At 37.6% G+C, this 15,858-nt stretch overlaps 2 protein-coding genes and 1 long non-coding RNA gene across 4 annotated transcripts; all 3 read left to right on the forward strand.

Annotated features, from left to right (window-relative positions):
* The first annotated feature begins 5,964 nt into the window (after positions 1–5,964).
* Positions 5,965–6,444, forward strand: LOC120112203. Its single transcript, XR_005513719.1, has 2 exons — positions 5,965–6,274; positions 6,383–6,444. It is a non-coding gene; the product is annotated as an uncharacterized LOC120112203 (long non-coding RNA).
* A 1,777-nt stretch (positions 6,445–8,221) lies between these two features.
* Positions 8,222–9,546, forward strand: LOC120112204 (zinc finger BED domain-containing protein RICESLEEPER 2-like). The gene is made up of 4 exons (XM_039131029.1): positions 8,222–8,845; positions 8,937–9,186; positions 9,285–9,367; positions 9,455–9,546. The coding sequence occupies exons 1-3, from the start codon at positions 8,252–8,254 to the stop codon at positions 9,356–9,358; spliced, it is 918 nt and encodes a 305-aa protein (XP_038986957.1). The 5' UTR covers positions 8,222–8,251; the 3' UTR covers positions 9,359–9,367; positions 9,455–9,546.
* A 608-nt stretch (positions 9,547–10,154) lies between these two features.
* LOC120112263 (thioredoxin domain-containing protein PLP3A-like) lies at positions 10,155–11,062 on the forward strand. Of its 2 annotated transcripts, XR_005513742.1 has the most exons (4): positions 10,155–10,270; positions 10,347–10,408; positions 10,567–10,664; positions 10,751–11,062. XR_005513742.1 is itself a non-coding variant. In XM_039131130.1 (3 exons), exons 1-3 carry the CDS (start codon positions 10,341–10,343, stop codon positions 10,864–10,866), a joined length of 282 nt encoding a protein of 93 aa, XP_038987058.1. In that variant the 5' UTR covers positions 10,307–10,340; the 3' UTR covers positions 10,867–11,062. The 2 variants fall into 2 exon arrangements, 1 of the variants encoding a protein (XP_038987058.1); XM_039131130.1 differs by lacking the exon at positions 10,155–10,270 and having other exon boundaries at positions 10,307–10,408.
* The last annotated feature ends 4,796 nt before the right edge of the window (positions 11,063–15,858 follow it).

Consider the following 15,858-nt stretch of genomic DNA (forward strand, 5'->3'; position numbering starts at 1 on the left):
TACGCATTTTATAAAGAGGAAAAAAAAAGTTTTTAGTTGAAAATTTTTGAAAAAAAAATATATATACAAACACACAAGGTATATTAAATCTAAGAGCGCCCAATGACTAGTTGGAAGTAGTTGCAAAGTGAGTTCTTTTTATTAAGTTCCTTTTAGGTGAGTTGTAAGCTAATTAGTGCTTTGAATTTCACAACACATCTTGGGCCTGCATTTTCTAAGGTATAGGTTCGACATTGGTTGTTGGAATATGGTAGCAACCTCGATCCTGATGAACCATCTTTTTCTGATCCAAAAAAAAAAAATGGTGGATTTAGTCAGGTACATCGAAAAGGGCTACCTATTGTCAAAGGTCAGCGGGCTTGTGATGAGGAACCCGAGCATAGGTCCGTAGGGGAGTCTTGATGCCCGACACCTCATGCCAACTGGTGTGAGAATTGTCGACTAATTGCTTGCTACATGGAGGAATCATCACAGGAGTAAAAGTGCACAATATATACATCATCATTTCTCTTTAAAAAAAAGAAAAAAAAGAAAAAAAAAAGAGAGAAGAAAAAAAAATGAAAAACAAAAAAAAATGTATATTGACCTTAAAAAAGACAATAGTGTGAAAGCCGTCGTTGTAAAAATTCGAGTAAACTGGAATATTACATATAAGCCCATGAGGTATTAAAGTAAACATCCACAGCTCTCGAAATCCTGCAGAAAAGATGATTTTGAATCAGCAAATAGGTCTTGTCCGATCAATTCTTGGAAACTACTAATATTAGCGATATTTTGGAGATCCGAAACCTTAGCTGGTGCATGGTCTAGACTTCACTAAGCACTCAAGTATAAATAAGTATTACAACTCCCTAGCAGAAAAACTTAATAACTTCAACTTAAATTGCATACTAACCTAAAATTTGGGCTACTTAGTAATTAAAACCTTGTGTGCTTTTGAAATTCTTATCAGTTATGTACTTGAAATAAGACTTTCATTTCACAAACCAAATTTTATTTTGGGATTAAAGTTTGTGGGTAACTTCACTGCAAACCCTCACGAGACAACACTCGTCCACTAGGGTACCTAGGGGTTTAACGGCTTGTTGCACGTGCTAAGTGCAATCGTAATGCTCTACGAAAGTGAGTATTTATCTTAGTATATTTATATAATAAATAAAACTTTTGCACTCTTATTTTATCATTTTCGCACTAAATTGCTAGAGACTAGCAATAAGCTAGTTGGGGGGTGTGATGAGAGCACAAAAGTGCGACCTACATGTCACTAAAATTAGTGTTGTTACCAACCGATAATGATAAATTCACTAGATTAATATTATATTTGGGTTTGACACAGATTCCATGCATAAATTAAAAAATCAAAATATACCATTGAGTACAACATTGACTTCGGAAGGATCCCTTCCCAGAATCCGACCCGGTTGCAGATCGAGGTCAGGGTCCGAGTCAGGTTCGGCGTCTAAATCAGGTCCAATTTCTTTGTGCTTTTGGGAAAAGCAATTTTGGGCAAATCTAATTTGACCATATACTAATACTATGAGGTGCTGGTTGGGGGGTTGAGGCCAAGAACCAAGGACAGGAGGGAGGTGATGTTCGTGGGGCCACTCGGCTGGGAGGAGAAGCTCGGTTTGGGTGGTGTCCGCTCGGTTCCAAGAAGGGAGGGAAGTGCTCCCCGGTTGGGGAGATCGGGCTCCAAAGAACAGAGGAGGGGGGGAGAAGTCGAGCGAGAGGAAGAGTTGATGCTCTGTTTTCAGATTTGAAAACAGAGCATTACATTTCTTTTGTTTTTTTTTATTATTTGTTTTAGTTGTTTTTCTTTTTAAATGTTATATTTTTAATTGGTGTTTAATCGTTCTGTTTTGGGTATCATTGTTGTTCTTATTTATTTATTTTATTTTGATTGAGAGTAATGTTTTTTAGTAAGAGTTTTATTTTGAGAGCATGTTGTCTTGGGGTTTTTAGTTTTTAGTTTAATAGAGAGAATCTATTTATGCTAAAGTTTTTAATTTCTATTATTTTTAATTCCGTTCTCCAAATTCTGTAATTTTTCTTCTTTGTTATGCAATACAATTAAATCTTCCTTCATGCAATTTGTGTTCACTTCAATCTTCTTGTTTCCATCCATTTAATTCATGCCAAAGCTTTTCTTTGATTAGTTAAATATATAAATGCTTTTCGAATTTAAATACCTGTCTTTTAGTTAATTTCAATTAAAAAATATTCTCCAGTAGACTAGAGAATTCAAACATCCCCGACGTAATGTTTTCCTTTGATCATTCAAAAACTCGATTTTGAACCGAGGTGAACGTTTTTATTTTTAAAGCAACTCCAATCGCCTCCCTGTGGATCGACCTCTTACAACCACTATTCTTCGAGTAGGAAAGGTAAGAGTAAATTTAAATTTAACTTTTGTTTCGTTGGTTCTAACAACGATCTGTCTAGGCATATTTTTAGGTAGACAGGAATCGGACGAACACTTATTATGAAAAATAGTTTTATAAATGCTTTAATAAAAATAGCTTTGTTATGAAATATGGAATCTGATCATGTCATTTAGTATTTTTTATCTACTTATATGAATATTTTTAGAAAAATATATAAATTTTTTAAAGGCTCTTAGATAGCTATGTATGATCTCTAGAATTGAAAAAATCGACACCCTAAAGCTAGCATCCAACGAAAATAGCCCTCTGCCAATGATTTAATTTTGGTAACTTATACGAGTTATGATATCTTGTTGATTTTGAAGATTGCCCTGTCACACATTATAGTGACTATGGCACGAATATTTATGAGCAATATTTTGATCCATGATAGGATCAAATAATATGAAGAATGATTTACAAATTTATTTGCAATATAAACCTGAAATATATTATGAAAGATGGATGATTGTTCATACATGATTTTTTATGACTTGTTTTAATATACTATACTACAAAATGTTATTTAGAACATTTGTTATTTTTCTTAAATGATGCATTGATATGAAAAAACTTATGCTTGATCTGTAAGGTAGAATAAGATTTGCTTACTGAGCATTGTCGCTTATATATCTCTATTTTCCCGCCTAAGGTAGAAGGAAGAGTGGAGCTCACCCGCTCATGCTCTTCATGCCTTGGACCGCGAGCTGAGACCGTCCGTGCATCGTTGATCTTCCATTCCTCAAAGAAGGAAATGCGGGATTGTTGCCAAGAAGACAACCCAAGAAGGGGGGGGGGTGATTGGGTTTTAAGTAAAATTGCAAATTAAAACTTAATGAGTAACTAATTAAACCTTATTGCAAGTGGATAATTAGTTTACTATATGCAGTGATGAAGGGAAGGGAGAGACAATTATACAATCACAAACACAAGAGATTTTTAAAGTGGTTCGGAGCTAACCCTTGCTCCTACGTCCACTTCCCAAGCTTCACTTGGAGTTCACTATAATCCCTCGGATTACAGCCGGTTGTTTTACAAGCTCACAACCCAACTTGTTGTTTACGAGATCACAACAAACTTGGTTAGTTTTCACAGGCTCACCGACTAGAACCACCCGATTATTTTTTCGGGACACATCGAACCCTACACGTTGGTTTTATCCTTGCTCACCAACCAACCTTCACACCCTTAATTCAATCCCTTGATTGAATCAAGTAAGAAAAGCAATTTGAAAAGAGTACAAGGATAGCTTCTTGAAAAGCAAATATAAACAATATGAATAAAGAAGAGTTAGAAGCCCTCAAACAGATTTTGAATGTGACGAAGGGGGCTTCTCAAACTCTGCAACTCCTCTTGAGTGTGCTGAAGATTTGGTTGTCAGAAGGAGAGCCTTGAATGCGAGAAAGACGTTTGGAGGATAGACTTTTAATGCACTTCTTCCGTCTTTCACTTGGTATTTACTCTTGAGAAGCTTTGGTAGGTGGAAATCTCTTTTGCTTTGAATGGAGTGTCTCTCTCTATGTCTATTACTGTTCACTCTGGCTATTTAAGCAATCTCCATCGAAAACTAGCCGTTAGACACACTTTAGAGCCGTTCTGCACAATCTGCACTCCTGACACAGTGTCCGTTGGACGGAGTCGACTCGGCTGTTGCTGGAGTCGACTCATGCTACGAGAGGCGACTCGCCCACTATTCGAAATTTGAAATAAATTGCTATCCCGTTCTGGAGTCGACTCGGCCAAACCTGGAGTCGACTCGCCAATGTCCGAGATGACTCTCCCTTCTGGAGCGACTCGTTTGTTTCAGGAATCCAAAGATCTTTCTTTCGGGTTACTTCCTCGAGTCGACTCGGATCTCTTGGAGTCGACTCGGGCTCTCAGAGCCTGGAAAAACTGGTCTCTGCCTTTGGAGTTGAACTGCCTCGGAGTCGACTCGCACTTTGCTGGAGTCGACTCGGCTCTCAGACACCGAAGTTGGCTCTCTGACTTTTAGTCTTGCATTCCTCTGAGAGTCGACTCTTGCTTCTTTAGGAGTCGACTCGGCCAACCGTCGGAGTCGACTCGAGTTCTTCTGGAGTCGACTCGGTTCTCAGAGTCCAAAACAACTTCTCTGTCTTTCGTGTCTGTTACTCCTTGGAGTCGACTCGGAACTATCGGGGGTCGACTCGGCAAGCATCGGAGTCGACTCGAATTCTTCAGGAGTCGACTCGTGACAGGTCTGAGATTCATCTTTCTGTCCTGCTGTCTGTTCTCAGGTCGGAGTCGACTCGCAGTGTGCCGGAGTCGACTCGAGCCTGTGCCAAAACGTCTGAAACACTTGGAGTCGACTCGAGTTTCAGCCTTTGACTTAAGCTGATTTCCACATGCACTCAAAAAAGGATTCTTACAAATTTTGCCTGATATGCTGGATTGAATTTATTAGTATAACATAAAATATACCTCAATGACTTTGTGCTCATCAAAATCAAATAGGGTTATAATCAATCACTCCACAGGGATGATAGCTACAGCTGTATAAGCTACAGCCCGCTAAACAGCTACAGGATTTGGGAGCGACTAGCTACTAGAGCGGATCGTTACCCCCCCTTATGAGTTGACGGTTCCCGTTTCTGATTCATGTCTGGACCTTCCTGTATCAATCAATACCGGGGCAGTTCAGCATCATCCGAGGCTTTTTTTACGAACTTTTCTCACGATGCTACTCCATCTAGAAAAGCTTGACGCAGGCATTCTACCCGTGTCGAATCGGAACCAACCACCACTCCTTTCTTGTCTGGCTCTCGAAGAGGTTGAGCGGGCGCTGGCCAGCGAAATCAGTTACTATTGAGGATTTGCGTCGATGTAGGCAGGAGAGAAATTAGAAGTGTGAATGAACTTTCCTTCCTTATCAGAGGGGGGCCCTATTAGGGGCTGAAAAAAAAGGTGGGGGATTCGAACCCAACTCTTCCTTTCTCAATCTACTTACTGCAGCCCAGGACGGGCGTCGTCGTCTGATTCCTATTCTAGGCGGGGCGGGCCATCCACCTTCGAATGGTGTTGGTCCGTAGGACCGTGAACGGATTCGCCTCTAGCCTCTGGGCACGTTGGAATGTTCCAATGTGTGCTTCAATCGGGCCCCCGGAGGGGTAATTAATATAGGCTCGGAAATGTTGTTGTACCAAATCCAAAAGCCAAAGACCAAAGTCAAACAAACAATAACACGAAAATCATGGTATACCCAGGGGCGCTGGTGAAAAAACAATCATTTGATTTATAGAAGGACAATGTTACGATTAAGGCTGCAAATGGGTCGGGTCGACCCGGGACCCGACCCGACCCGACCCGCTTTAGACCCGACCCGACCCGAATTTTAGGACCCGCGGGGCCGGGTCGGGTCCTAAATTTAGACCCGAACTATTTTTCGGGTCGGGTCGGGTCCGCCCAATCTTGATCCGGGACCCGACCCGACCCGTTACTATATAAAGGCTTAAAGCTAAATCCCTAAACCGGTAAACCCTTCGGCCTTCCTCTCTTTTCGATCCCGTATTTCCGTGTGGTGTGGCCGACGGCCGTGCCCTAGATCTCGATCGCCTTCCAGCCTTCCTCTCCTTTTCGATCCCGTGCGGCCGTGCCCACTGCCCAGCAGCCCAGGTGCCCTGGATCTTGAGCGCCTTCCTCTCTTTTTCGATCCCGTGCGATCGTGCCCAGGTGCCCCGTGCCCTAGATCTTGAGCTGCGGCGGCGGAGAAGAGTAGACCGCTTCCGTGTGGCCGTGCCCGACTTCCGGCTCTCCAGTCTCCAGTCCGCGGATCTCCCCCTTGGCCTCTCCCCATTCTTCAGCGTCCCAAGGACCTTGCTGTACGCCTGTACCAGGTGCTAGTCGCCTTTGTCCTCTATATTTTTCATCCTGATATCTTGCAAATCGTTTCCAAAATATTTTGCTAATGCTATTCTTGTTCTATTATGATAATGGATAAGTAGATCTTGAGCTGCGGCGGCGGAGAAGAGAAGACAGCTTCTGTGCCCGGTGCGGCGGTGCCCTAGATCTCCCGACTTCCGGCTCCCCATTCCGCGGATCTCCCTCTCCCCATTCTTCGTCGTCCCAAGGTATGTCCCTCCTATGTATTTTTTTAGCATAGGCCGGGAGGAGGTTCCGGCGAGGGGGGCTTGTCTTGTAACAGGGCAACGAGGCTGGACTTGATGTTGGGACTTGGGACCGAACTAGTGCAGCAGCGCTGAATATGGGATTATCTCAAGAAAACAGTACGAGTATCTTTGAGGAAAGATAATGATTTATTGATTTAATTGAAAGAATCAGGATGACTGTTAGTCTGTTACTGCATGGGCTGGCCGAATATCATTTTGGTTCTCACCTGGTCTTCATTTTTATGTGCACTATATTTTAAGTTTCTTAGTGCTTTAGTAATCATATTTACCTCCATTTTATAACTATTTAAAAGATGCTTTAGTTATATGAAGTACGCTTTAGTTATATGAAGTCTGTAGTGTCACTTTGTCAGTAATTTTGAATAGTTAACTACATGACATGGCATTTACTTCAGCTTTTAGGAATACTGAAATGTTGTTCATAGCTTAAATTTTGTAGATAAACTGATCATGATTTTTTTATGCATGCAATAACATGATAGACATTATAAAGCTTAGATTATATGCATCTATAAAGTTGCATTTTATGCTCATGCATTTTTATTGATTTCTATGCAAAATAGGTTAATGTCTACGATGGATAGCAATGAAAATATGGCTGAAGTTTTCAAGTGTACTTCGTTGTGGTAGTTCTCAAGCTATAGAGCCTTCTAATACAGATAGCTCTAAAACGAACAAAAGAAAGAGATCGGAGATATGGAATCACTATTGTGAGGTACAAAACCAAAAGGACAAGGCTAAATGCAATTATTGTCGTTTTATTTTTTCAGCTGATCCAAAAAATGGGACAAGTCATCTTCACAAGCATACTAATATTTGTAAGGCAAAAAATTTCATGATAAGAAACAGAAAATATTAATAGGCACTGTGACTTCGAAAGATGGTGTTCCGTTGAACGAATTAGTTCCCTATTCATTTGATCAGGAAAGAAGTCGTGAGGACCTTGCAAGGATGGTAATTCTACAAGAGATGCCATTTACAACAGTTGAACATCCAGCCTTTCAGATGTTTATTAGGAACCTTAGACCAGAATTTCATATTGTTTCAAGGACAACATTGTCTTCTGATTGCTTTAAAACTTATGAAAAGGAAAAACGAAGACTTGAAGATTTGTTCAAGACGAACTGTGGAAGAATCAGCTTAACATCGGACATGTGGACATCAAATCAAACATTGGGATATATGTGTCTGACTGCACATTACATCACTAATGATTGGAAACTGAAAAAGCATATTATCAATTTTAAGTTGGTTCCTTCACCACACACAGGCTTAGTCATTAGTGATGCTATAGCTAACTGTATTTTATCTTGGAATATTGAGAAAAGGTTGGGTTCAATCACTCTTGATAATTTGTCAGCAAATACAGTTGTAGCAACAGAACTTCAAAAACAATTTAGAAAAGATTTACTTTTGGATGGTAAATTCTTTCATGTGCGTTGTTGTGCACATATTCTTAATTTGATTATGAAGGATGGGTTGAAGGTAGTGGAGGGTGCTATTCATAGGATCCGTGAGGCTGTTAAATATATAAAATCATCTCAAGGAAGGTTGGAATTGTTTATGGGAATTGTGAAACAGTTCAAGATGAATGGTAAGAAAAGGATATGCATAGATGTACCTACTCGTTGGAATTCTACATATCTTATGTTAAATGATGCTATAGAATTCAAGGATGTATTTATGCGACTTGTGGCCCGGGATCCTAATTTTGATAATGCGCCAACTGAGGAAGATTGGTCTCAAGGCATTATTATTTGTAACTTCTTAAAGGTTTTTCATCTTATAACTGAAGTTTTTTCACAAACAAAAAATCCAACTGCAAATTTGTATTTCTATGAAATTTGGAGAATCAATATGCTCTTGATTGAAGAATCTAGAAGTTCAAATGCAGTTGTGATGATGATGGCTTTAAAGATGCAAGAAAAATTTGACAAGTATTGGAAGGAATGCTCTCACATTCTTGCTGTAGGGGTTGTTCTTGATCCAAGACATAAGATGAATCTTATTATTTATTGCTTTCACACAATCCATGGTAATGGTGATCGTGCTTCATTTGAGATCAACAAAGTGCGTGAAGTTCTTCAAACTTTTTATGATAATTATGCAATTTTATATGGCACAAATGTCTCTCTTGTTCAAGTGGATGAGAGGGTGTCTACATCCCAAGGTGGAAGAGATGAGAATCGTTTTATGCATGGCTATAAAGAATTCATCCACGGAGTACAAGTTACCCAACCATCGAAGTCAGAATTAGAGACCTATTTGGAAGAGAAGGTATTTTACGATCTCTAATTTGGATGCTTACATTAAATTATTAGTCAATAATTCTAATAAAAATGACTTGCTATTTAATTTTTTGGAGCAGGTTCATCCATTAGAAGATCAAAATTTTGACATTCTACAGTATTGGAAATTCAATGAATCAAAATATCCAATATTGTCTAGGATGGTACGTGATATCTTGGCAATTCCCGTTTCTACCGTTGCATCTGAGTCTGCCTTCAGCACTGCTGGCAGGGTTTTGGATGATTTTCGTAGCAGTCTATCTCCGAATACGGTTGAGGTATTGATATGCGCACAAGATTGGCTTCGAGATAGCTTGCCTCATCTTGCAGGTTCAATTTCTACAACATTCATAAATTTTATCATGTACCAGCTGTACTAGTGCTTAGAAACTTTGAGATTTTTAATTTCGTATTTTTTTCATTTGTAGATATTCCACCTCCTCATACAAAATACAAGGTTGAAGATTACGAAACTGTTGTTGATATTAATACCGATGATTAGCTTATGCTGGTAAGTAGTAACAATCATCTTTATTATTATGTTGACATTTGAATTCTCTAATTTGCATCATCTCACGTTGCTTCTTTGGTTATGCAGGATGGTGGTAATCTATCTTAACTGATGTTCTTGATTGTTTCTGCCGTGCGGGTGATCCTTTAGCTGTGGTCGAATGGATAAAGAAAATTGTGGTTCATTATACATATTCTTAGTTATGTAATTCTACAATTCACTGAATATGATGTTGATGCTATGATGCATCCTTTAGGTGGGTCTGCTTTCTATTTTAGATTTTTATCAGATGATGAACTCAAGGCTGTGATTGGTATTCTTCATCCTTTAGAATGGCTCAGTATTACAATCTTAGATGGAAAAAATTGAATGTGTATATTCTGTGTTTGCTGCATATAGCTAAAACTTTATCTATGAAATGTCATCCAATAACTGCGTCTCACACCTACTTCATATCATTGAATTCTGTTTCACTTGACATTTTTGTTTCAGGTTTTCCTATGCTTTGGTAACTCAGTTGCCTCAACCCGCTTCTTGCTGCAAGATGAGTTCAACATACAAACGACTCAGTGCGATAACTGCATTATTGTACTTATATCTTCTCTCTGTTTCAAAGCTATCAATTTCTTGTGCTGAACCTGTGCTTTGTGCTTGTTTATGTACCCTTCAGCCTAGTTTTTATCTTGTTGCTCGACATATTTACCGTTATTAACAGATTTCATCAACCGTAACAAAATGAAACACACATTCAAGATTTTTGGACTTCTCTATGCAGACTTGACTGGGGATGTAACATGCCATTCTAAAATAGTGGACTGTGCTTGATGGTTCTATAGTATCTTGTATTCTGAAACTGATTAGAACACCCACATTGATACAAAGTTCATCAAGCTGGATGCTGAAGTTAGTCTACACTAACCCTTTGCATTTGTGTTGAAATTTGCAAACAAGAGACTAATTGCTTGGGTACTTGATGCAGAATGCGCCCTTCTTTGTGACAAAATTAGCAGTCAAAACTCTGCCTTGCATCATATTGTTCAAGTGAGGGCTCCTTGTCTTTCACTTCGCATCTTCACTTAGTACATTTTATAATGTTGGATAAATCACTATCATCTCTCTTGAGGGTCAAACTTTCTGCATTTTATTATCGCTTCATATGGTTGACTGTGCTCTGACACATCTAACGGCAATTATCCCAGAAATGGTGTTGCCTTCGACAGGCTGATTGGGTTTCAAGATCTTGGCAGCAAAGATGATTTTACCATGAGTGCCTTGGAGAATCTTCTGAAAAGAAAAGGTAACTATCCTTCCTTTGATGATCTTTTGTATGACTTATCTTGTGAGATACATAAAAATAATAAAAAGCCCCCCAAAAAATTTCAGGCATCATAGATGAAAGGAAAGGAGGTGACAATGATGAAGATGCAGACGATGATACTGACAGTTACAAACACAGGAACATCAGGTCTTCTACAATTCAGGATTCTGATTCAGACTGAGCAGACAGCAATACCACAATTTTTTTATCTTAATGTCTATCTTGACCATATACTCTAAGAAAAGTACTTTTGCACATCCGCTAGGGGTTCTTGAACCCACAAATTCCAGCAAACAAGCAGGGCTTCAGATCATCTATGATATGTACTGATGCACAACCTTTCTTATTTTATCTTTCTAAAGATTGTTGTTTTTTCTTGTTCATGGTGCCACATTTCTGGTTGGTTATTGAAACTATATTCTTTTACTGCTCGGTTTTTAGCTGATTTGGAAGTCCAGAGCTGCTTCTGCTCGTTAAATCCAGATGAAGAACGGAAGAACTTAGAAGTCTTGCACATTTTTCGCCACAGTCAATTTAACACAATTTATGTTCTTGATAACCCATTCCATTTGCTCACGAGGATGGGTTACGTTTTGGTTGCACAACCTTTCTTATTTTATCTCCATCCAGGTGTCCTTCCTGTTCTTCTGTCCAGACTTAAGATTGCCAACCTATTTTCTTGGCTGTTTTTAGCTTGATGTGTTGTTCAAGAGAAAACATCTCATGGACCCGACCGGACCCGATTGGATCCGGATCCGACCCGACCCGAATGACCTGACGGGGTCGGCATCGACCCGACCCGACCCGACCCGAATTTCAACCGGGTCGGGTCTGGGTCCAAAATTAGGACCTGAACAAAAAACCGGGTCGGGTCGGGGTCACTCAGGACCCGACCCGACCCGACCCATTTGCAGCCCTAGTTACGATTCTCTTTTTTCTGCCCAGATCCCGGGCTGGCCCATGGGACTCAATCAGCGAGCGCTATTGGTAAAAAAAAGAACTACTTAGCAAAAAGGCCAGAAGGAGCTCGTACATGTTCGGCAGTATCACCTGTGAATACTCCACCGGTATGAAAAGTTCTTAAAGTTCTTAATGAAAGACTTCTACATCTTGGAACCAACCAAGATGTATGTCGTCCGACTTTTACTTTTCTCTCTCCAGACAATTATGGTTGATAGGAACGAAGGATGATCCAAAATTGAAATGCGTGCTTGCAAACTTGGCGATTTTGTAGAAGAATTTTAGTATTTTAAATTAACTATGAATTTGTACTTAATAATTGTTTGAATGTTGAGGATTATGAGTTTGGTATTTATATTTGGATTTAGACACTCTGAACTAATGTTGGCTGCATTTAATGAATAATGAAATTGAATTTTATTTATCATATTTTGTTTGAGATGGATTTGAAAGCTAAATGTATTATTGGTTTCGTGTTAGCTTGGGTTGTACCCAAGGGTGGCACAGCTATATCATACTCCAGATTTGGGGCATGACAGCATCTATATTTAACCTTCAGTGTATTGCATGTGCACGTGTGTGCATGCAGACACATACAAAAGAGACAAAGAGAGAGAGAGAGATCTTCATGTGTATGTGAATCTAATTTTAGTCCTTTATTCATTAAATCAAGCATCAAGCGCAACTAATGGAGATTTATTAACAAGGATATTTCATGTCTCTCTTGTATGTGCACATACAACTGAGACAGAGAGAGATTTTATTAATAAGGCACAGACAACTGAATGTCTGTCCATCTCCCTTGTACTATTTCTTTTTTTCTAATTTTATGAACTACACCCACACTCATTGTGTGTGAGTCACCGTTGTACCAAAAAAAAAAAAGGAGATATATGAGCTTGATCTATAGGATTGAATAGATTAATCTAACTACTAGATGTTCCTGAACAAAAACTACTAGACATCAAGGGATGCTTGATCTATAGGATTGAATAGATTAATCTAACTCGCATTGATCCATAGGTTTAGCCCTTAACAAGGGTAATTTTAAGTTCTTGATCCATATATGGAAGAGGCAGGGGGGAACTAAGAAGCAATTTAAAAGAAAATTGGAATTAAAATGGACAATTAAATATTACTGAAGATGGTCAAGGTAGAATTACTTCCACCTCAATATTTCTTTCTTTTATTTTCTTGTGTTTTTCCCCCACTCACACCATTCACTATATATATCTTTCAATAAAGACTTTAATTTTATTTTCTTTATCCATCCACCCCGTTTATATCTTTCTATCAATTCAATAACTAGGATATCCATCCATTCCCACAGATCGTCTTTCAAATCCATTTTTATGAGACTCTGACCTGGAGTCTAATAAAGTGAAATAGGAGATGTAATGAAGACACCAACACATATAGGGCCACTAGTTTACATCATCCTCATCTTTCTTTACCCTTCCATAACCTTGGGAATTGCAAGCTTGTATGACTCCACATGTGCCCACTCTTATCTATATCAACTACTCTCTTTATCGTATGATATTAAATTCAAGCAAGCACATATAAGTATATGTTACTAGTTATTAATGAGAAAGCAGCCGGTGTCAAGGTTGGAAAATGTGGGGGTGGAATGCTCTCATGCTCTTCTTCTTTGGACCTTCGTGGAGAAAGCAAAGAAGAAAGCATTTGTCTCTCTTCTCCCATTTGCCTCTCTCCTGCTTTTCTAGTGCGAGTCTTTGGTATTGTTGTTGTTAGATGAGGAAAAGTCCATCAGCTTTTACATTATTTAGTAACCCAGAACAAAGTTTTTATTCTGACCATTGCCCCACCTGTCCCCATAAACAACCAAAATAGACCTTCAGTTATAACTGGTAAGCCTTTATTTCTTATGGCCAAGGCAAGTGGAGGCTATTCAAGAGTGGAGGGCATATCATCTCACGAAATATTTCTTTTTTGTGTTCAATTACACCAGAAAATGACTTGTAAACTTTATTAAACTATATAATGTGCTCACGAACTATATAATGTGCTCACGCTTGGAGTGTTAATTTTTACAGGCTACCTGATCAATAATTGGATGGGGTTTGTAGTTTCTCAAATGTATGTTTAAGTCACCTGCACAATTTGAATTGGTTGGCAGCTATCTATATCAGTGGCTCTCGATGGAATCAAATAGACATGGCCAAATCTTTACTGTCTTTGTATGCTTCTTGTTGGTTGTAGCTGTTGGATCTGTGATGCTGTTACTGGAGCTTATGAAATTTTAGCCTTAGCCACTCATCATTGAAACTATATATTTCAAATTTATTGAGATGCTTGATGGTCAAAATGTAGGAGAGACCAAATTTGAAATCATTATTTGAATCAAATTTTCATGTAAATGTAGCGTTTCATATTCACTATTGCTTGTCACTAAATAGATGAATATTAAACTACCCTTTATTTTCTAATCAAACCTAAACTATAAACATATGTGTAGAAATAGTTTTATGTTGTTCTTCCATTAATAGATGTTCTAAAGGTTGGATGATGACAAAAAATTTCTAGAAGAGGTTGATCCAGAAGATGGTGTAGGATCAAGATATTCTATAGCAGAGATCAACCCTAATGTGATGAGCTAATATTTTACTTAGTTTGGCCACCTTATAAAAGAGGAACCACTACATTTTTTGAGTTTGATTAAATTATGATCATCAAAAAAAGCAATTTATGAAGTTTTGTTTGCTTAGTTTGTTCTGCAAATACGAGTTTGAAGGAGTTTAGCCCTATATGTTTGAATGGTTATTTGCTTTCAAAATATATTTTAGATTTTGAAATAAATGCAACAAAAAACTATAATAACAATTAATAACTACACTAAGAAGTATAACAAGTAATTTTGTAATCTTTGCACATTTTTCAAAGTAGCAACAATAGGTATTTTGAAAACAACTAATAATATGCACAGTTTTTAAAGATGCAAGAGTTTTCTGTACAGATTTTAAAGATGCAGAAAATTCTACACAAAATTAAAAATTACAGAAAATAGTTTGCACAGAATTTAAAGTTGTAGAAAATCTACATGGATTTTAAAGCTGTAGTAGTATTTGACAGATTTTTAATCTACAGAAAATTTTAACACCATTTTCAAAGATGCAGAAAATTCTGCAAAGTTTTTAAATATATAGAAAAGTTTTTATACAGATTTTAAAGTTACAAAAATCTGTTTGCAAAGCAATATAATTTTCTTAAAAGATTGATTTTGGTGAAGAAAATAACCTTTTGAATAAAGTTAAGGCTTTCAAATTTTTATACAATTAGACTAAATCTAACTCTATATTATCAAATTAAATTTTGATAAACAAATATATATAACAATTTCTAGTATAATAAAGATCACGTTCTTAGATTGTTAGAAATATTTTGCCAAAAAATTGCTATATCTTTATTTTATAAAAGTATTATAAAATAATAATCTACTATAATAAAATTAGAAGTTTCAAAAGAGTTTGTCTGTATCAAGGCGTGTGATATGCACTACCCTAAAAATGTGATTTTTCTATGTGCAGATCTATGGCGATCTCGTCTCCAAGTTACAATAATCTAGCTCAGTCTGATTTTCCTTCAACAAGTATGATTGCTGGAGAAAGAAGCAAAATTAAAAAGTGAAACAACTTTATCTAAGGAAACAACTCTTGAGAGGAGAGAAAGCTCTAATAAATGAGAAAGATCGGATTTTTTTGAATTAATTCTGTATTTATAGACTCTATTTGGAATACCGGAAAGACGAGATAGTTTTGAAGATACGTAATGTTTCAGAAACATCATATATTTTTGGAAACCAATATTCTCTTTCAAAGAGTCATAACTCTTCTAAAAGAAACATCTAAAAAAATAAATATTTTAAAGCTTTTAAAACAACTAAAATTAGAAGATAAGAAAATTTGAATCTTTTTTTAATTAAAACTCTAGCACAAGCAAGGCTAACCCACACTTATTTCTAATTTTAAATGAGATCAGTACATTAGAAGATTAGAGAAATTAATTTGTGATATGGTTTCTCATATTTCTTTGTTTTTACAAAAAAAAAAAAAAGGCATTACTAGTTGTAAAGCACGTGTGAAGAAGTTAAGGTGGGGGAATGTGTGGGTTATATTTATTCTTTCAAATCACTTCTATATTTTTTGGCTCTGGTGATAATTCTGTCAATGCCGGTGATGATTTCAAGCCGAGG

This window comes from Phoenix dactylifera, chromosome 10, assembly GCF_009389715.1.
Source record: "Phoenix dactylifera cultivar Barhee BC4 chromosome 10, palm_55x_up_171113_PBpolish2nd_filt_p, whole genome shotgun sequence".
In the NCBI taxonomy this organism is placed as follows: domain Eukaryota; kingdom Viridiplantae; phylum Streptophyta; class Magnoliopsida; order Arecales; family Arecaceae; genus Phoenix; species Phoenix dactylifera.

Coding starts and splice junctions, on each gene's coding strand:
- LOC120112263 (XM_039131130.1), top strand. CDS start 10,341: ATGCAGAATGCGCCCTTCTTTGTGACAAAATTAGCAGTCAAAACTCTG. Junction 10,409..10,566: donor CCTTGCATCATATTGTTCAA/GTGAGGGCTCCT, acceptor CAATTATCCCAG/AAATGGTGTTGCCTTCGACA. Junction 10,665..10,750: donor GAATCTTCTGAAAAGAAAAG/GTAACTATCCTT, acceptor AAAAAATTTCAG/GCATCATAGATGAAAGGAAA.
- LOC120112204 (XM_039131029.1), top strand. CDS start 8,252: ATGCGACTTGTGGCCCGGGATCCTAATTTTGATAATGCGCCAACTGAG. Junction 8,846..8,936: donor AGACCTATTTGGAAGAGAAG/GTATTTTACGAT, acceptor TTTTTGGAGCAG/GTTCATCCATTAGAAGATCA. Junction 9,187..9,284: donor TAGCTTGCCTCATCTTGCAG/GTTCAATTTCTA, acceptor TTTCATTTGTAG/ATATTCCACCTCCTCATACA.